Below are 20,381 nucleotides of genomic sequence, written 5' to 3' on the forward strand. Positions count from 1 at the left end.
CCACGTAATGGACGTCCAAAAACAGCAACAGCAACAGAAATTGTAGCCAAAGTGCAGTCGATCAAAAACGCATAAGAATGAAAATTTCTCAAGCTTGTTTGGATCGTTTTAAGCGAAATAAAATGGATTTTAAGCGTCGTTTCATAACTGTTGATGAGACATGGATCCACCACTATACTCCAGAGGCAAAAGAACAATCCTAAAATCAACGAATTAAAGTACGAGTTGCTTGACCACCAACCTTATTCTCCTGATTTAGCTCCCAGTGACTTTTACTTGTTCCCAAATCTAAAAAAAATTCTTGCTGGCAAGCGTTTTACCTCACATGAAGATGCAATTACAGTTGTAAACCACTATTTTGAAGACCTTGAGGAAAACTATTTTGATCAAGGGATAGGATTGCTAGAAAAGCGTTGGACTAGGTGTATTGAAGTTTCAGGAGATTATATTGAAAAATAAAAATATTTTTGAAAAACTAACTATTCTCTTTCATTGATAGGCTAAGAAGTTTCCGAACCGCCCTCGTATGGTCTTTAACAACCATGCAAAAATTGGTCCACATTGGCTGAAATTTGGTACATGATGTTAGTATATGGTCTCTTACAACCATGCTCAAATTGGTCCATATCGGTCCATAATTATATAAACCGATCCCCAGATTTGACCTCCGAAGCCTCTTGGAGGAGCACAATTCGTTCGATCCGGTTGAAACTTAGTACGTGGTGTTAGTATATGGTCTCTAACAACCATGCAAAAATTGACTTCCGGAGTCTCTTGAAGGAACAAAATTCATCCGATCCGGTTGAAATTTGCTACATTGCGCTAGTATATGGCCGATAACAACCTTGCCAAACTTGGTTCGTATCGATCTATAGTTATATAACTATAGCCCCCAGATAAACCGATCCCAAATCACAGAAAAATCACGATTACTACTCGAGCCAAAAATAATCTACCAAAATTTTATTGGCATAGAAAAAAAAAATTGTATATTTCTATAGAAAATTTTGTCAACATTTTATTTCTATAGAAAATTTTGTCAAAATATAATTTCTAAAGAAAATTTTGTCAAAAATTTATTTCTATAGAAAATTTTGCCAAATTTTTATTTCTATAGAAAATTTTGTCCGAATTTTATTTCTGTAGAAAATTTTGTCAAAATGTATTTCTATAGAAAATTTATGAAGAACCACTTAAAGGGTGATACGGTCAAAATTTGGTCAATATAAACGACGTATTTCTTTCAATTTTGCATTTAAAAAACCTGAACACCCCTCATTTTGAAGGTGTGTGTGTGTAGAATGTTGTTCCTATTTTGATTTTGGAATTCACTCTTCAGTTGTCAATATGCCGTCCAAGCAAGAAGAGCAGCGTATCAAAATTTTGCTCGCGCATCGCGAAAATCCGAGCTACTAGCACGTAAAGCTGGCAAAATCGCTAAAAGATGCCAAATCAATCGTTACAAATGTAATTAAAGTGTTTGGGAACGTTTGTCGACAGCCAGGAAGTCTGGATCGGGGGGAAATCGAAAACCGGAAGCCGCTGAGACGACAAAGAGAGTTGCCGGTAGTTTCAAGTGAAACCCTAACCTCTCTCTCCGAGATGCCGCAAATAAGCTGGGTGTATCGTCTACAACCGTGCATCGAGCCAAAAAACGAGCCGGACTATCGACTTACAAGAAGGTAGTGACTCCAAATCGCGATGATAAACAAAATACGACGGCCAAAGCGCCGTCGTATTTTATACTAATTGAACTTGAAAAAGAAATTTAATTTGATTTTTTAAATAAACGATTTCACCGATTTACACGCGTTTTCCCTTGACAAATTTTGACCGTATCACCCTTTAGTTGGAGAGGAATATTTTGCAAAATCTTCCAAAACATTAAGAATTCTACCAATCTACCAAACAGTAAAAAATTTGCCATGTTTGGTAGAAAATTTTGTCAAAAATTTATTTCTATAAAAAATTTTGTCAAATTGTTATTTCTATAGAAAATTTTGTCAGATTTTTATTTCTATAGAAAATTTTATTTCTGTAGAAAATTTTGTCAAAATGTTATTTCTATAGAACATTTATGAAGCATCTCTTAGTTGGAGAGGAATATTTTGCAATATTTTCCAAAATATGAAGAATTCTGCCAATCTATAAAACAGTAAAAAAATTATCATTTTTGGTAGACTCGTGTTCATAATTGTATATAACACCCATATAAAGCAACCCCCATATTTCAATTCTGGCTCTATAATTACCGCTCAAAAGTCCATATCGGTTCGTAATTAATTCTTCCCTATATATACCGATCAAGAACTGTATATGTACGTATTTAATCGACCTTTCTTTTGTCTAATATATATCCCGCATGGACTAATTTACAATTTAGAAGATGACGGCTGCAACCCAAGTAATTCAATTGTGGATGACCGTCCTTAGGAGGAGTTTCTACGCATTCCATGGTGGAGGGTACAAAAGATTCGGCCTGGCCGAACTTACGGCCGTATATATGTACTGGTTTTTGTACTGGTTTTTAATAATTCCATGAACTAAAATGGAGTTAAATTGGCTCTAGTGTCATAGAGGTTTCATTTGTTTTTTGATAAAACTTCTACACTTATCAGTTCAGCCGTTTTTGTTTTTAAACAGATTTTTCATATCTTATGTTTGAGGAATTTGAAAAGTTGTTATTTTCTCCCTATTTTTTTACATTTTAAAGTTTATCAAAATTGGTCTATAACAAGTATATACAGTAGTAAGTTCGGCCGGGCCGAATCTTAAATACCCACCACCATGAATCAAATATAATAGATTTCTTTGAAAATTTCAGGGAGTTTGATGACAGATATTTTCCCAAGCAGATCAGTTCAACCAGTACGCTTCCCACAGATAAATGTAAAGATTTTACCTATGAAGACTAGATCAGATTCTGAATTTATAAGAAACATCTTTTTGTTTGAGTTTTAAAGGAATCATAAACATCTCTTGTAAGTGATTTGAAATCGCCTTGATTTGAAATCTAATATCTGTGGATTTTCATCCCAATTATATAAATAACTACGAGAAGTAAAATCTGGAAATTTTGCATTCAGATTTAAGCAATTTTCATGATCAGTGCGCATTCCTATACCCTCAATAAGTGAAATCGGTCTATATGGAGGCCTTACCAAATGGACCGATGAAACTAAATCATATACACTTTGTTATGGGTATAAAATGCCAGCATATTTTCAATTAGTGGCAAATAGGAAAAAAACTACAATTTCTAGAAACCCTAGGAGTTCGGTGTAATGGGGGCTATACCAAAACATGGAAAGATACATACAGTATTCAGCACATTTAATTGTAGTTCTAGAATCTAGACCCCAAATCGGAGGGCCAGTTTATAAGGGGGCTATATCAAAAACAGTACTGATACTCAATATATTCAGCACATCTCTTTATGGTCGAATACCTCTAGGTTAGGTTAGGTTAGGTTATGTGGCAGCCCGATGTATCAGGCTCACTTAGACTATTCAGTCCATTGTGATACCACATTGGTGAACTTCTCTCTTATCACTGAGTGCTGCCCGATTCCATGTTAAGCTCAATGATAAGGGACCTCCTTTTTATAGCCGAGTCCGAACGGCGTTGCAGTGAAGCCACTTAGAGAAGCTTTGAAACCCTCAGAAATGTCACCAGCATTACTGAGGTGGGATAATCCACCGCTGAAAAACTTTTTGGTGTTCGGTCGTAGCAGGAATCGATCCCACGACCTTGTGTATGTAAGGCGGGCATGCTAACCATTGCACCACGGTGGCTCCCGAATACCTCTAGATTTCCAATTTCTGGCAAATTGGATAAAAACTACGGATTCTAGAAGCCCAAGAAGTAAATCTGGAGGTCGGTCTATATGGGGGCTATATCAAAACATGGTCCGATAATCACCATTTTCGGCACATCTCTTTATTTTCCTCGAATACCTCTAGATTTCTAATTTCAGGCAAATTGGGTAAAAACTACGGATTCTAGAAGCCCAAGAAGTAAAATCGAGAGATCAGTCTATGTGGGGGCTATATCGAAACATGGGCCGATAATCTCCATTTTCGGCACATCTCTTTATTTTTCTAGAATACCCCTAGATTTCCAATTTAAAATTGGGTAAAAACTACGGATTCTAGAAGCCCAAGAAGTAAAATCGAGAGATCGGCCTATATGGGGGATATATCAAAACATGGACCGGTACTCACCATTTTCGATACACGTCTTTATGGTCCTAGAATATCGCTAGATTTAAAATTTCTGGCAAATTGGACAAAAACTACGGATTCTAGAAGCCCAAGATGTAAAATCGGGAAATCGGTCTATATGGGGGCTATGTCAAAACATGGGCCGGTACCCACCATTTTCGACACACGTCTTTAAGATCCTAGAATACTTCTAGATTTCCGATTTGAGGCAAATTGGGTAAAAGTTACGGATTCTACAAGACCAAGAAGTAAAATCGGGAGATCGGTCTATATGTGGGCTACATCAAAACATGGACCGGTACTCACCATTTTCGGCACACGTCTTTAGGGTTCTAGAGTACCTCTAGATTTCAAATTTCAGGCAAATTTGATAAAAAATACAGTTTTTAAAACTGGGGCTATACCAAAACATGGACCTATAGGCACCATTTCGGTACACTTTCTTGTGGTCCTAAAATACCTCTAGATTTCCAATTACAGGCAAATTGGATAAAAAATACAGTTTTTATAAGACCAAGACCCCAAATGGGGATGTCGGTTTATATGGGGACTATATCAAAACTTGGACAGATATAGCCCATCTTCGAACTTGACCTGCCTGCAAACAAAAGACGAATCTGTACCAAATTTCAGGACGATAGCGCCATTATTGAAGGCTGTAGCGTGATTACAACAGACAGACAGACGGACATGCTTGTATTCTCCCTGATCAAGAATATATATACTTTATATAGTCGGAAATAGATATTTCGATGTGTTACAAACGGAATGCCAAACTTATTATACCCCCGTCACCATTCTATGGTGGTGGGTATAAAAATGTTCAATTAATACACTTTTTAATTGGAAATTTTATAAAATTAAAAATTTAGTTTTAATTAAAAAAAAAATTGCAGATTTTTCTCTGTTTGCAGGTGAAGCCCGGAATTAGTGGTTCATCCCCCGGTATAGGATATTTTTTCCAATTCTTTTAAATTTTTTATTTATGCCAGAAATTGAAGATGGACAAGTTTTTAGTGCTGTTACTTATATGCGGTTCTTTCATGAAACCAATTCTTGTAATATTATTCATCCTAAAAATATGCTATACATAGCAAAAACAAAAGTTCGAATGATGCTAAGGAAATGAAGCATACCTTTAGGCGACAGAAAAGCTATTGATAGTATAACACTTTTATAACAAAGGCGTCAAAAAACACACCACATACAAAGAAATTATAAAATACAAAAACATGTAACACAAATCATAAACAATTTATATATTTAAAAAATCAAAGAATACCGTATTTTCCAATAGAAAGTCATTGGCATAGGTGTTATTAACATTTTTGTATTTCCATTTATTTATTTTATTTGTAATTTTTTTTTTTTCAAATAAACAACGTTTCCTACATGTCTGAAAATAATTTCCCTAACTGCTGCTTAAGCAATGCATTTAAATTAATTTCCCCAATAAATTCCATCATTTCGTGCTCTTGTGCCAATCATCATCAAATATAGCTCAAATATAATATTTTTCTTTTCCTTTTTAGACCCAACTGCAATGTCTGCAAAGGAAATTTGTTATATCGATTTCTATTTTATTATTATATTTTTTTTGTATGGAGTATTATAAGCACTCAGAGATATGAGACATTTCATATAAATATTGGTATTATAGACATTTTTTACCAGCACTAAGATAGTCATAGGAATCACCTCTACGGGTTCAGATTCAGACAAATATAAATGAAGTAATTTTTTTTAATGCTTTGTCATGAATAATTATTATATTACACCTAAATTGTTATAACTACAAAGTCGTAAAGTAAAGAAAACATTTTGGATTTAAAGCAGTAATTTTTATATTAACTGAGATATTGAATCTTAGGGTTAAAGACAAAAATAGCCTAATTCTTAGTTTGAGGACCTTGCATATTTGGTTTAAAATGTTTGGAAATTAGGAAAATATTTTTTTATATTTTTTAAATTATAACATATTTTGCAAATAGTGCAAAATTTGTTATTATAATTTTTTTATTAATATTTTTTTGACAAAATTACCCTCAATACTGTGCAAATTGCTTTTGAAAATTTTAAAATTTTGATCGCGTAATCTTACATATTTGATCAAATTTTTTTTTAAGTGTATAGACTTTAAATGAAAAAATTGCAATTTTATACTAATAAATAAAATGTTGACCAAATTTTCTATAGAAATAAAATTTTGACAAAATTTTCTATAGATATAAAATGTTGACATATAAAATTTTGACAAAATTGACATATAAAATTGACATATAAAGTTGACATATAAAATTTTGACAAAATATAAAATTTTGACAAAATTTTCTATAGATATAAAATGTTGACAAAATTTTCTAAAGATATAAAATTTTGACAAAATTTTCTATAGAAATAAAATTTTGACAAAATTTTCTATAGATATAAAATTTTGACAAAATTTTCTATAGAAATAAAATTTTGACAAAATTATCTATAGACACACTGTAAATAAAACGGTTTTATATCGTGTTGTGTGTAAATACAAATAAATAAATAAATAAATATAAAATGTTGACAAAATTTTCTATAGAAATAAAATGTTGACAAAATTTTCTATAGAAATAAAATGTTGACAAAATTTTATAGAAAAAAAATTTTGAGAATATTTTCTATAAGAAAAAAATTTTGTAAAATGTTCTATAGGACTAAACTTTTAAGAATATTTTTATAGAAATAATATTTTGATAAATATTCTATAGAAATAAAATTTTGACAAAATTTTTTATGGCAGTAAAATTTTGAGAAATTTTTTTATAGAAATAAAATTTTGGGAAAATTTTCTATAAAAATAAAACTTTGAGAAATTTTTTATAAAAATGAAATTTTGAAAAAAAAATTCTTCAGAAATAAAATTTTAAAGATATTTTCTATAGAAATAAATTCTATTGGAAAATTTTCTATAGAATAATTTTTGAGAAAATTTTCTATAAAAAGAATTTTTTGAGAAAATTTTCTATAGAAAAAAAATTTTTAAAATATTTTCTATAAAAATACAATTTTAAGAAAATTTTCTCTAGAAATAAAATTTTTAAAATATTTTCTATAGAAATAAAATTTTGATAAGATTTTCTTTAGAAATAAAATGTTGTTGTAGGGAATAAAATTTTAAGAATATTTTCTATAAAAATAATTTTTTTCCCAGTATACCCAAAGATTCGTGTACTAAATTAAATGAAACGAATTTTAAAACAATGATTATGGATTTTCTATTAATACTTTTTTAATTAAATTACCCTTAACATTGTGTAAATTGCGTTTCCTAAAATTTAGATCGCGTAATCTTTCATATTTGATCAAAATTTTTTTAGTGTATAGACTTTAAATCAAAAAAAAGCGCTATGGTTTTCAATTTCAACTTGTGAGCTCAATACTAATAAATAATTTCTGACAAAATTTTCTATATATATAAAATTTTCACAAAATTTTCTATAGATATAAAATTTCTATATTCTTTCTATAGGACTAAACTTTTAAAAATATTTTTACAGAAATAATATTTTGATACATTTTATATAGAAATAAAATTTTGACAAAATTTTCTATGGCAGTAAAATTTTGAGAAAATTTTTTATAGAAATAAAATTTTGGGAAAATTTTCTATAAAAATAAAACTGTGAGAAATTTTTTATAAAAATGAAATTTTGAAAATAAAAATCTTTAGAAATAAAATTTTAAAGATATTTTCTATAGAAATAACTTCTATTGGAAAATTTTCTATAGAAATAAAATTTTTAAAATATTTTCTATAAAAATACAATTTTGAGAAAATTTTCTATAGAAATAAAATTTTTAAAATATTTTCTATAGAAATGAAATTTTGACAAAGTTTTCTATAGAAATAAAATTTTGATAAAATTATCTTTAGAAATAAAATGTTGTTGTAGAGAATAAAATTTTAAGAATATTTTCTATAAAAATAAATTTTTTTCCCTGTACAGCCAAAGATTCGTGTACTAAATTAAAAGAAACGAACTTTTAAACAATGATTATGGATTTTCAATTAATACTTTTTTAATTAAATTACACTTAACGTTGTGTAAATTGCGTTTTCTAAAATTTAGATCGCGCAATCTTTCATATTTGATCAATATTTTTTCAGTGTTTAGACTTTAAATCAAAAAAATCGCTATGGTTTTCAATTTCAACTTGTAAGCTCAATACTAATAAATAATTTTCTATATATATAAAATTTTCACAAAATTTTCTATAGAAATAACATTTTGACAAAATTTTCTATAGAAATAAAATGTTGACAAAATTCTATAGAAATAAAATGTTGACAAAATTTTATAGAAAAAAATGTTGAGAATATTTTCTATAAAAATAAATTTTGAAAAATTTTCTATAGGACTAAAATTTAAAAATATTTTTACAGAAATAATATTTTGATACATTTTATACAGAAATAAAATTTAGACAAAATTTTCTATGGCAGTAAAATTTTGAGAAATTTTTTAAAAGAATAAAATTTTGGAAAAATTTTCTATAAAAATAAAACTTTGAGAAAATTTTCTATAAAAATGAAATTGTGAAAAAATTTTCGTTAGAAATAAAATTCGAAGGATATTTTCTATAGAAATAAATTCTATTGGAAAATTTTCTATAGAAAGAAATTTTTGTAAAAATTTTCAATAGAAATAAAATTTTTAAAATATTTTCTATAAAAATACTATTTTGAGAAAATATAATAAATAAAATTTTAAGAATATTTTCTATAAAAATTTTTTCCCTTTATAGCCAAAGATTCGTGTACTAAATTAAATGAAACGAGTTTTAAAACAATGATTATGGATTTGCTATTAATACTTTTTTAATTAAATTACCCTTAACATTGTGTAAATTACGTTTCCTAAAATTTAGATCGCGTAATCTTTCATATTTGATCGATATTTTTTCAGTGTATAGACTTTAAATCAAAACAATCGCTATGGTTTTCAATTTCAACTTGTGAGCTCAATACTAATAAATAATTTCTGACAAAATTTTCTATATATATAAAATTTTCACAAAATGTTCTATAGATATAAAATCTTAACAAAATTATCTATAGAATTTTAACAAAATTTTATAGAAGAAAAATTGAGAATATTTTCTATAAGAATAAATTTTGGAAAATTTCCTATAGGACTAATCTTTTAAGAATATTTTTACAGAAATAATATTTTGATACATTTTATATAGAAATAAAATTTTGACAAAATTTTCTATAGCAGTAAAATTTTGAGAAAATTTTTAAAAGGAAAAATTTTCTATAAAAATAAAACTGTGGGAAAATTTTCTATTAAAATGAAATTGTGAAAAAATTTTCGTTAGAAATAAAATTTTAAGGGTATTTTCTATAGAAATAAATTCTATTGGAAAATTTTCTATAAAAAGAAATTTTTGTGAAAATTTTATATAGAAATAAAATTTTTAAAATATTTTCTATAAAAATACAATTTTGAGAAAATGTTCTATAGAAATTAAATTTTGAGAAAATTTTCCATAGAAATGAAATTTTGACAAAGTTTCCTATAGAAATAAATTTTTGATAAGGTTTTCTTTAGAAATAAAATGTTGACAAAATTTTATATAGAAATAAAATTGTGTCAAAATTTTCTATGGGAATAAAATTTTAAGAATATTTTCTATAAAAATAAATTTTTTCCCTGTATAGCCAAAGATTCGTGTACTTAATTTAATGAAACGAATTTTAGAACTTTAATTATGAATTTTCTATTAATATTTTTTTAAATTAAATTACTCTTAATATTGTGTAAATTGCGTTTTCTAAAATTTAGATCGTGTAATCTTTCATATTTGATCAATGTTTTTTTCAGTGTATAGACTTTAAATCAAAAAAATCGCTACGGTTTTAAATTTCAACTTGTGAGCTCAATACTAATAAATAATTTTTGACAAAATTTTCTATAGATATAAAATTTTGACAAAATTTTCTATAGATATAAAATTTTGACAGCATTTTCTATAGAAATAAAATTTTGACAAAATTTTCTATAGAAATAAAATTTTGACAAAATTTTCTATAGAAATAAAATTTTGACAAAATTTTCTATAGAAACAAAATTTTGACAAAATTTTCTATAGAAATAAAATTTTGACAAAATTTTCTATAGAAATAAAATGTTGACAAAATTTCCTATGGAAATAAAATTGTTGCAAAATTTTCTTTGGGAATAACATTTTCAGAATATTTCCTATAAAGAAAAAAATTGTTGCCTGTATCAAAGACAATAGACTTTAGGAAGATGGGAAATTGGCTACTGAGCACATCAAACCATTTACGGTGTTAGTTTCGTACTATTCGTTTATCGAACCAATCGCGTATACGACAAGTATTGACATAGCATTAAAATGCAAATAAAAATAAATTAAGTATAGGAAATAAATTTCCATAAAGGGGAAAATGTATTTTTTTTGTTGTGGCCTAAAATTTTACATTGTTTCATTAAAAAAATAAAATTTTTCATTTAAAAAATAAAAACGAAAAACAACTAAAAAATTACAAACATGTATGGAACTAACATGGCAAATGCAACAATTGGTATGACGCAAGCCAATTTCCCATCTTCCTAAAGTCTATTGTCTTTGTCCTGTATAGCCAAAGATTCGTGTATTATGTCAATATTATTTTCAGTGTATAGACTAGATCAAAAAAATCACTAGGGTTTTCAATTTAACTCATGTGTTCAATGCCACGAATTCAAAAGGGTTGCTATAGAATAAAGGTAATATCGGCCCGCATATATTTCTCCTTCGAACGTCCTTCAACATTGATTTATGTGTCTTGTATTTTTCCATGGGAATCCCCCATAGCTTTGCGAATACTTGGAAACTCCTCATGCAATGAAGTAAATATGTACTATCATTCAATTTATGTTTTCCTAATGATCATAAAATCGAAACAACATTTTTTTCCCAAGGCATTTCTTACGTGTCTTTCAACGATTTTAACTTGGCTCGTTGGCTGGATGACTAAGATGACATTCAAAACATGCATTCAAATAGACATTTGCCTTAATGGTTAGGACGAAATGATCGGGCGTTAAAACCCCTGTCGCCCTCATTCCCCCATGGGAAATGTTTGTTAGCTAGTCAAGCAAGGATTTACATACAAGGCGGCAAGCAAGCCATTTTAGGGAGGAAATGGCTTGCAAGCTGTTGTCAGACAAGGAAGCCGACAAGGGAGTTAAGCATGCAAACACTCTAAACATTGGCAATGCCAAAAATTCAGACACCTCATCTAAGGATAATGTTTTAACAACACCAAACACCCAGGCAGACACACACGCACACACATGAAGGCATGAGTGTTTTTCCTATTGGCAGCATTAGAAGTAGTATCAAGGATAACGAGAATTTGAAAAAAAAAAACGAACGGAACAAAATATTTCCAACTTCTAATAGTACCATCTGTGGTACATACATGTGGGAAATGTGGAAAAGCAAAACCCATTCACCATATCATACATACCTATGAGTCAATACCCTTACGCTTGCCTATACACATACACACCTACACACAAATGTATATGCAAAACAAACATTAAGGATAATATTCAATGAAATTTACGTTTGCTGTTTTCCTACGAAACGAAGGTGTGTGTCTTTGAGTGTGAGATGAAAAAGGGGCCACAGCCAGAAAAATCAAATAATAATAATAATGGAAAAACGAATGTAGGAAATCACCTACATATGTGTTTATGCAAACTAGGGTTTAAGCATTGATCAAAAAAAAAAGGACTTCTTAAATGGGAACGGAGATTTAGCGGAAGTTTACCAAGAAACCAAACTCCAAACGTCTAAAAAAAAAAACTCACAAAGAATTTGGAAAATCACCTTGAAGACATGTAACTGTTAAATGCCCTTTAACTTTACTTTCCTTAGGTTATTCCTATTTCACATTTTGGGTTTATTAAGAGTATGGCATAAAAATGCTAATTTTGGAAGTTTTTCCCTTCTCACAATTGAGCGACTAATGGTGTTGTTTAAGGTCAGTCGGATTTTACCTTTTTCTCATGATTTGCCAGGGAATTTGCCAGGATATTTAAATTGGAATTGAGAGAGCAGAACATTAGTTCGAAAGGTTCAATAAAATTCTATTAAATAGTCATTTTGTGAGTATATTAAATTTGTAAGATATTGAAGGACTAAATATGAAAGTGGTCCTCACTATCTAGGATAAGAATATAATTTTACGAAAGAATGGCGCTATATGTGGAGGGCCCGTATTAAAGGGCCAGAGCACAATCCTGCAAGCTGAAGTGGGTGTCATAGGAGATTGTGTTAAATGGCTCGGAAATAACACGAAGCCACAGCACGTGAACATTTTCACAGATAGCCGGAGGGCAATGAAGGCAATAGCAGGCATAATGATAGCGAACCGGTGCCGGCACATGCAGAAATAAGAGGCACTCAAACCACGGTTGCAACACATGGTACAATTTTACCAAAAAAAATTAAATTTTTCCAAATTCTTGATGTTTTGATAGATTTTCATAAGAGGTACTCCAATTTTCTAAACAAATAAAATTCTGATAAAATTTTCTCTAGGAATAAAACTGTAAGTATATTTTGTGTAGAAATAACATTTTGAAAAAATTTTCTATAGGAACAAAATGTTCACAAATTTTCTATAGAAATAAGAATAAAATTTTGACAACATTTTCTATAGAAATAAAATTTTGGCAACATCTTCTATAGAAATAAAATTTTGACACAACTTTCTATTGAAATAAAATTTTGACAAAATTTTCTATTGAAATATAATTTTGTTTTTTATTATTGGTTTGTACTGTAATCATAGTTGTTTTGATCTCACCTTTAAAACCATTGTGTTGACTAAACTACAAATAAATTCGACAAACATTCTTTTCCTCTTGTAGTTAGTCATCATAATGGTTTTAAAGCTGAGATCAAAACAACAAATATGAAATAAAATTTTGACAACATTTTCTATAGAAATAAAATTTTAATAAAAATTTTTTATAGAAATAAAATTTTTATAAATTTTTTTTATAGAAATCAAATGTTGACAAAATTTTCTATAGAAATAAAATGTTGACACAATTTTCTATAAAAAAAATGTTGACACAATTTTCTATAGAAATAAATTTTTAAAATAATTTTCGATAAAAATAAAATTTTGACCAAACTTTCTTTAGAAATAAAGTTTTGACAAAGTTTTCTATGGGAATGAAATTTTAAGAATATTTTCTATAGAAATAAAATTTTGACAAAATCTTCTGCTGAAATCTTAAGAACATTTTCTATAGAAAAACTATTTTGACAAAATTTTCTATATAAATAAAATATTTTCTTTAGAACTATTATTTTGACAAAATTTTCTATAGAAATAAAATATTTTCTTTAGAACTATTATTTTGACAAAATTTTCTATAGAAATAAACTTTTGACTAAATTTTCTATAGAAATAAAATTTTAACAAAATTTTCTATAGAAATAAAATTTTGACAACATTTTTTACTAAAATAAAATGTGGACTAAATTTTCTATAGAATAAAATGTTGACACAATTTTCTATAGAAATAAAATGTTGACAAAATTTTCTATAGAAATAAAATGTTTACACAATCTTCTATAGAAAAAAATTTTGAAACAATTTTCGATAAAAATAAAATGTTGACCAATTTTCTTTAGAACTAAAGTTTTGACAAAATTTTCTATGGAATTAAATGTTCAGAATATTTTCTATAGAAATAAAATTTTGACAAAATCTTCTGCTGAAATCTTAAGAATATTTTCTATAGAAATACTATTTTGACAAAATTTTCTATAGAAATAAAATTTTCTACGGAAATAAAATTTTGACGGAATTTTTTATAGAAATAAAATTTTCTACGGAAATAAAGTTTTGACAAATTTTTTATAGAACTAAAATTTTGACAAAATTTTCTACAGAAATAAAATTTTGACAAAATTTTCTATAGAAATAAAATTTTTATAAATATTTTTTATTGAAAAAAAAATTTTGACAAAATTTTTTATAGAAATAAAATTTTGACAAAATTTACAATAGAAATAAAATTTTAACAAAATTTTCTATAGAAATAAAATTTTAACAAAATTTTCTACGGAAATAAAATTTTGACAAAATTTTCTATAGAAATAAAATGTTGACACAATTTTCTATAGAAATAAAATGTTTTCTCTATAGAAAAAAATTTTTGAAACAATTTTCGATAAATATAAAATTTTGATTATTTTGTCTTTAGAACTAAAGTTTTGACAAAATTTTCTATGGGAATAAAATTTTAAGAATATTTTCTATAGATATAAAATTTTGACAAAATTTTCTATTGAAATAAAATCTTAAGAATATTTTCTATAGAACTATCATTTTGACTAAATTTTCTATAGAAATAAAATGTTAACAAAATTTTCTATAGAAATAAAATTTTGACAAAATTGTCTACTGAAATAAATTGTTGACTAAATTTTCAATAGAATTAAATTTTGACACAATTTTCTATAGAAATAAAATGTTGAATTTGAAACAATTTTCGATAAAAATAAAATGTTGACCAATTTTTCCTCAAAACTAAAGTTTTGACAAAATTTTCTATGGGAATAAAATGTTCAGAATATTTTTTATAGAAATAAAATTTTAACAAAATTTTCTGCTGAAATAAAATCTTAAGAATATTTTCTATAGTAATACTATTTTGACAAAATTTTCTACGGAAATAAAATTTTGACAGAATTTTTTATAGAAATAAAATTTTGACAATTTTTTATAGAACTAAAATTTTGACAAAATTTTCTAAAGAAACAAAATTTTTATAAATTTTTTTTATAGAAATAAAATTTTGACAAAATTTTTTATAGAAATGAAAATTTGACAAAATTTTCTATAGAAATAAAATTTTAACAAAATATTCTGTAGATATAATTTTTTGACAAAATTTTCTACAGAAATAAAATTTTGACTAAATTTTCTATAGAAATAAATTTTGACAAAATTTTCTATAGAAATAAAATGTTGACACAATTTTCTATAGAAACAAACAATTTGAAACAATTTTCGATAAAAATAAAATTTTGACTAATTTTTCTTTAGAACTAAAGTTTTAACAAAATTTTCTATGGGAATAAAATTTTAAGAATATTTTCTATAGAAATAAAATTTTGACAAAATTTTCCATTGAAATAAAATTTAAGAATATTTTCTATAGAACTACTATTTTGAAAAAATTTTCTATAGAAATAAACTTTTTACTAAATTTTCTATAGAACTAAAATTTTGACAAAATTTTCTATAGAAATAAAATTTGGACGGAATTTTCTATATAAATAAAATTTTAACAAAATTTTCTATTGAAATAAAATCTTAAGAATATTTTCTATAGAACTACTATTTTGACTAAATTTTCTATAGAAATAAAATCTTGACTAAATTTTCTATAGAAATAAAAGTTTGACAAAATTTTCTATAGAAATAAAATTGTAATTTAAATTTTCTATAGAAATAAAATGTTGACACAGTTTGCTATAGAAAAAAAAATTGACACAATTTTCTACAAAAATGAAATTTTGAAAAAAAAATTGATAAAAATAAAATTTTTACAAAATTTTCTTTTGGAATAACATTTTAAGAATATTTTCTATAGAAATAAAATTTTGACAAAATTTTCTATTGAAATAAAATCTTAAGAATATTTTCTATAGAAATACTGACAAATGACAAAAATTTCTATAGAAATACTATTTTGACAAAATTGTCTATAGAAATAAAATTTTGACGCAATTTTTTATAGAAATAACATTTTAACAAAATTTTCTATAGAAATAAAATTTTGACAGGTACCTAGAATGTAGGGGACATCTGACGATGGTGCATGTCCACTAAAAAAATTAATTTCGAAGAATCCCTGAAGGATTTTGGTATTGATTCCGTGCTAAAGATACGTCTTTCGTTAAAAAAATATATTTTTAGCGACCCATCTGGCTTTAAAATTAAAAATAGGATATCGACCTTGAATCCAACAGTCAAAAGGCCGACGAAATTGCTGAGGGGTGACCCAGACAAGAAAAAGTCTGGAGAACTACACAAGGAGAGTAGGTCGACAGTTAACATAGAAGAACCGTGGGAATAATCACTGAATACATAGAAAGGGGGGCACATCTGTGCAGAATATAATTAGCAGAGGATGGTGCATGTACACTAAAAAATGTTTACTTGGATCCTAAGGTTTTGACCTTTCCTTAAGGAGTTTGGTATTGATTGCGAGTCAAAGATGCATCTTCTTTAAAATAAAGACATATAAATATAGGATCAATAATATTAAAATTAGGAAATAAAGGAATGTTTGGTTCTCTTTTCCCGATATATTAATAAAACCTTTCACGTACAAACAAAATAAATGTCAGTTTAAAAATCCAAATTAAAGCAGATACTTCAAATTCAAAAAGGTTTCTTAAATACCCAAGAAAAAAAATATATATTAACTCAAGCATGTTAAATCAAAAAAAAATACGTCTTACCCGTTTTTACCTTAAATCGAAAGAGTCAATATTTCAGTTAATTTAAAGATAATTTCTTTAGATCAAAAATTTGTTTCTTTAAAATTTACCTTAGTTCAAATTTTCAAAACTTGTGTCCTAAATGTAATAAAAAAATTTAAACACAGATTATAAACTTTATTTCAATTAAAATTTTATTATTTTAAACAAATTAGTCCTTAATATTTTATTAATTGCACTTCCTATCATGTAGGTTACATGTAATAACATGTAAATATTTTGTTCAGTAAAATAATATTTATCTATGGATTTGCAGCTTTAACTTCCTGCAGGGTTATCCCCGCAGGAGCAGACTGAGTAGACATATTATTAATTTATTTATTTATTTATTTTTTTTTTTTTTTTGTAAAAAGTTTCCATCTTAAGAAATTCATGTGCTTCGAGAAACAATTTCGAAATTAAAAATACGAGTAAAATATTTCATAACAACTCAAATAATTTTATTATTATAATTTTTTAACCACTTCACCATATATAATAGTACAAATTGTTTGCCTACAACCAATACACTTTGTAGAAAAAAATCGAATATAGATCACCACCTTATAGCGTCCTTCCACATTTGTTGTGAAATCCATGAATGCCTCCAAAGTAAATGGTTCAAAGTGATAGATATGCTGAAACAAAATATAAAAAATTGAAATGGTGATGGAGTTTCTTGCAACGATGTTACGATGCGAATTTTTCTGATCATAGAAGATGATTTTTTTGATAAAAAGTTGGTTTTCCTTGTCCAAACGACGATAAACTCTTCAATGAAGTTGTTTTGTTCTTATAGTTAAGGGATACGACTTTAAACCCACAGTTGGCGCTCGTAGGTCTCTTATCATTCAGTTGAAAAGTTTGTCGTGAGTAATATATATCTATATTTAAAGAAAAAAAAAACCAATATAACTTACACCAAATTTGTTGAAACATTTCTGATCCTGTGGGGGAGCATGTATAAACCATTTCGTATAGAGGGGAGATTTGCGATCAAACATGAATGTACAGAAGTCACTTGATACAAAAACGTATGGTGTTATTTGCCAATTGCCATTAGCAAATTTGAATAGTTCAAGAGATAGCTAGAGATTCGAGAACATTATAATAATCTTAGATATTCAAATCAGAGATCAGATATTCAGATTAGATCAGAGAAACTTACTTCAACACGATCTGAAGGCTGAGTATCTGGAAGGATATTGGTCATGTTGCCGCTGACATGTATGATTCCGTCGGAATATTCCATGTTTAAATTACTTAGATCAAGCATGTCATGCATGCTCTTCTCTCCACGACAATTTTCAAATATATCCTCACTGGAAAAGAAAAAGTCGTAAATTGTTCCATTTACCACCACTGTTATGATTAAATGTATAAAGAAGATGACCAGTGAATATTCCCGAACGGATAACATTATTGAATGACCAAAGGTTAAATAATTTATGATCATATATCGAATATTTAATTCTTTTTATATGGATTTAATAAAGCTTGACTTTTTTTTTAGCATCCAACAAACAATAACATAATACTTTTATTAATTGGCAATTGTAGAGTTTATCAATTAAATCAAACTATTTGTAACGACTGCAATTATTGTATAATTTCACTTATTCAATAAAGAAGATAACATTGATATAAAGCATTTATAAAAATTTTATACCCTCCACCATAGGATGGGGGTTATATTAACATTGTCATTCCGTTTGTAACACATCAAAATATTGCTCTACGATCACACATGAATGTGTTTATGGGCTCTAAGACTCCATAAACTATATATATTCTGGGTCGTGGTGAAATTCTGAGTCGATCTAAACATGTCCGTCCGTCCGTCTGTTGAAATCACGCTAACTTCCGAACGGAACAAGCTACCGACTTGAAACTTGGCACAAGTAGTTGTTATTTATGTAGGTCAGACATATTGAAAATGGGCCATATCGGTCCACTTTTACGTATAGCCCCCATATAAAGGATCCCCCAGATTTGCTTTGCGGAACCTCTGACTTAAGCATATTTCCTCCGATCTGGCTGAAATTTGGTACGTGATGTTAGGTTAGGTGGCAGTCTGATGTATCAGGCTCACTTAGACTATTCAGTCCATTGTGATACCACATTGGTGAACTTCTCTCTTTTCACTGAGTGCTGCCCGATTCCATGTTAAGCTCAATGACAAGGGACCTCCTTTTTATAGCCGAGTCCGAACGGCGTTCCACATTGCAGTGAAACCACTTAGAGAAGCTTTAAAACCCTCAGAAATGTCACCAGCATTACTGAGGTGGGATAATCCACCGCTGAAAAACTTTTTGGTGTTCGGTCGAAGTAGGAATCGAACCCACAACCTTGTGTATGCAAGGCGGGCATGCTAACCATTGCACCACGGTGGCTACGTGATGTTAGTATATGGTATATAACAACCATGCAAAAATTGGTCCATATCGACCCATAATTATTTATAGCCCCCATATAAACAGATCCCCAGATTTGGCTTGCGGATTCTCTAAGAGAAAAAAATCTCATCCGATCCGGCTGAAATTTGGTACGTGGTGTTAGTATATGGTCTCTAACAACCGTGCAAAAATTGGTCCATATCGGCCCATAATTATGTATAGCCCCCATATAAACCGATCCCAAGATTTGGCTTGTAGAGCCTCTAAGAGAAGGAAATTTCATCCGATCCGTCTGAAATTTGGTACATGGTGTTAGTATATGGTCTCTAAAAACCGTGCAAAAATTGGTCCACATCGGTCAATAATTATATATAGCCCCCATATAAACCGATCCCCAGATTTGGCTTGCGGATCCTCTAAGAGAAAAAAATCTCATCCGATCCGGCTGAAATTTGGTACGTGGTGTTAGTATATGGTCTCTAACAACCATGCAAAAATTGGTCCATATCGGCCCATAATTATGTATAGCCCCCATATAAACCGATCCCAAGATTTGGCTTGCAGAGCCTCTAAGAGAAGGAAATTTCATCCGAACCGGTTGAAATTTTGTACATGGTGTTATTATATGGTCTCTAATGACCATGCAAAAATTGGTACACATCGGCCCCCATATAAAGCGATCCCCAGATTAGACCTCCGGATTCCCTTGGAAGAGCAAAATTCATCAGATTCGGTTGAAATTTGGTACGTGCAGGAATTGGTTCATATCAGTCCATAATTATATATAACCCCCATATAAGCCGATCCCCAGATTTGACCTCCGGTGCCTTTTGGAGAAGCAAAATTCATCCGATCTGGTTGAAATTTGGTACGTGGTGGTCGTATATGATATTTAACAACCGTGCCAAAAGTGGTTCATATCAGTCCATAATCATATATGGTCCCCATATAAACCGATCCCGAGATTTGGTTTTGGAGCCTCTTGGAGGAGCAAATTTCATCCGAGTCAGTTGAAATTTGGTACATTGTGGTAGTATATGGCCGTTAACAACCATGCCTAACTAGGGCCATATCGGTCTATAGTTATATATAGCTCTCAGATAAATCGATCCCCAATCACACAAAAATTGGTCCATATCAAGTTCGTAATTTTATATAGGCCCCATATAAGCGACACCCACATTTCAATTCTGGC

General features: G+C 28.4%; 1 protein-coding gene across 1 annotated transcript; it reads right to left on the reverse strand.

The window, feature by feature from the left end:
- Positions 1 to 17,227: 17,227 nt before the first annotated feature.
- LOC142230538 (uncharacterized) lies at positions 17,228 to 18,212 on the reverse strand. Its single transcript, XM_075301183.1, has 3 exons — positions 17,959 to 18,212; positions 17,711 to 17,878; positions 17,228 to 17,428 (listed from the first exon to the last, which is right to left on the reverse strand). Exons 1-3 carry the CDS (start codon positions 18,208 to 18,210, stop codon positions 17,258 to 17,260), a joined length of 591 nt encoding a protein of 196 aa, XP_075157298.1. The 5' UTR covers positions 18,211 to 18,212; the 3' UTR covers positions 17,228 to 17,257.
- Between the last annotated feature and the right edge of the window lie 2,169 nt (positions 18,213 to 20,381).

Source organism: Haematobia irritans, chromosome 3 (assembly GCF_050003625.1).
Source record: "Haematobia irritans isolate KBUSLIRL chromosome 3, ASM5000362v1, whole genome shotgun sequence".
Taxonomy (NCBI): domain Eukaryota; kingdom Metazoa; phylum Arthropoda; class Insecta; order Diptera; family Muscidae; genus Haematobia; species Haematobia irritans.

Bases quoted from the DNA above. Each gene is read 5' to 3' on its own strand.
- LOC142230538 (XM_075301183.1), bottom strand. From the start codon at position 18,210: ATGTTATCCGTTCGGGAATATTCACTGGTCATCTTCTTTATACATTTA. The intron at 17,879-17,958 runs GTAAGTTTCTCT...TCGAATCTCTAG, and splicing joins AGCCTTCAGATCGTGTTGAA to CTATCTCTTGAACTATTCAA. The intron at 17,429-17,710 runs GTAAGTTATATT...ATTTTGTTTCAG, and splicing joins AATGTTTCAACAAATTTGGT to CATATCTATCACTTTGAACC.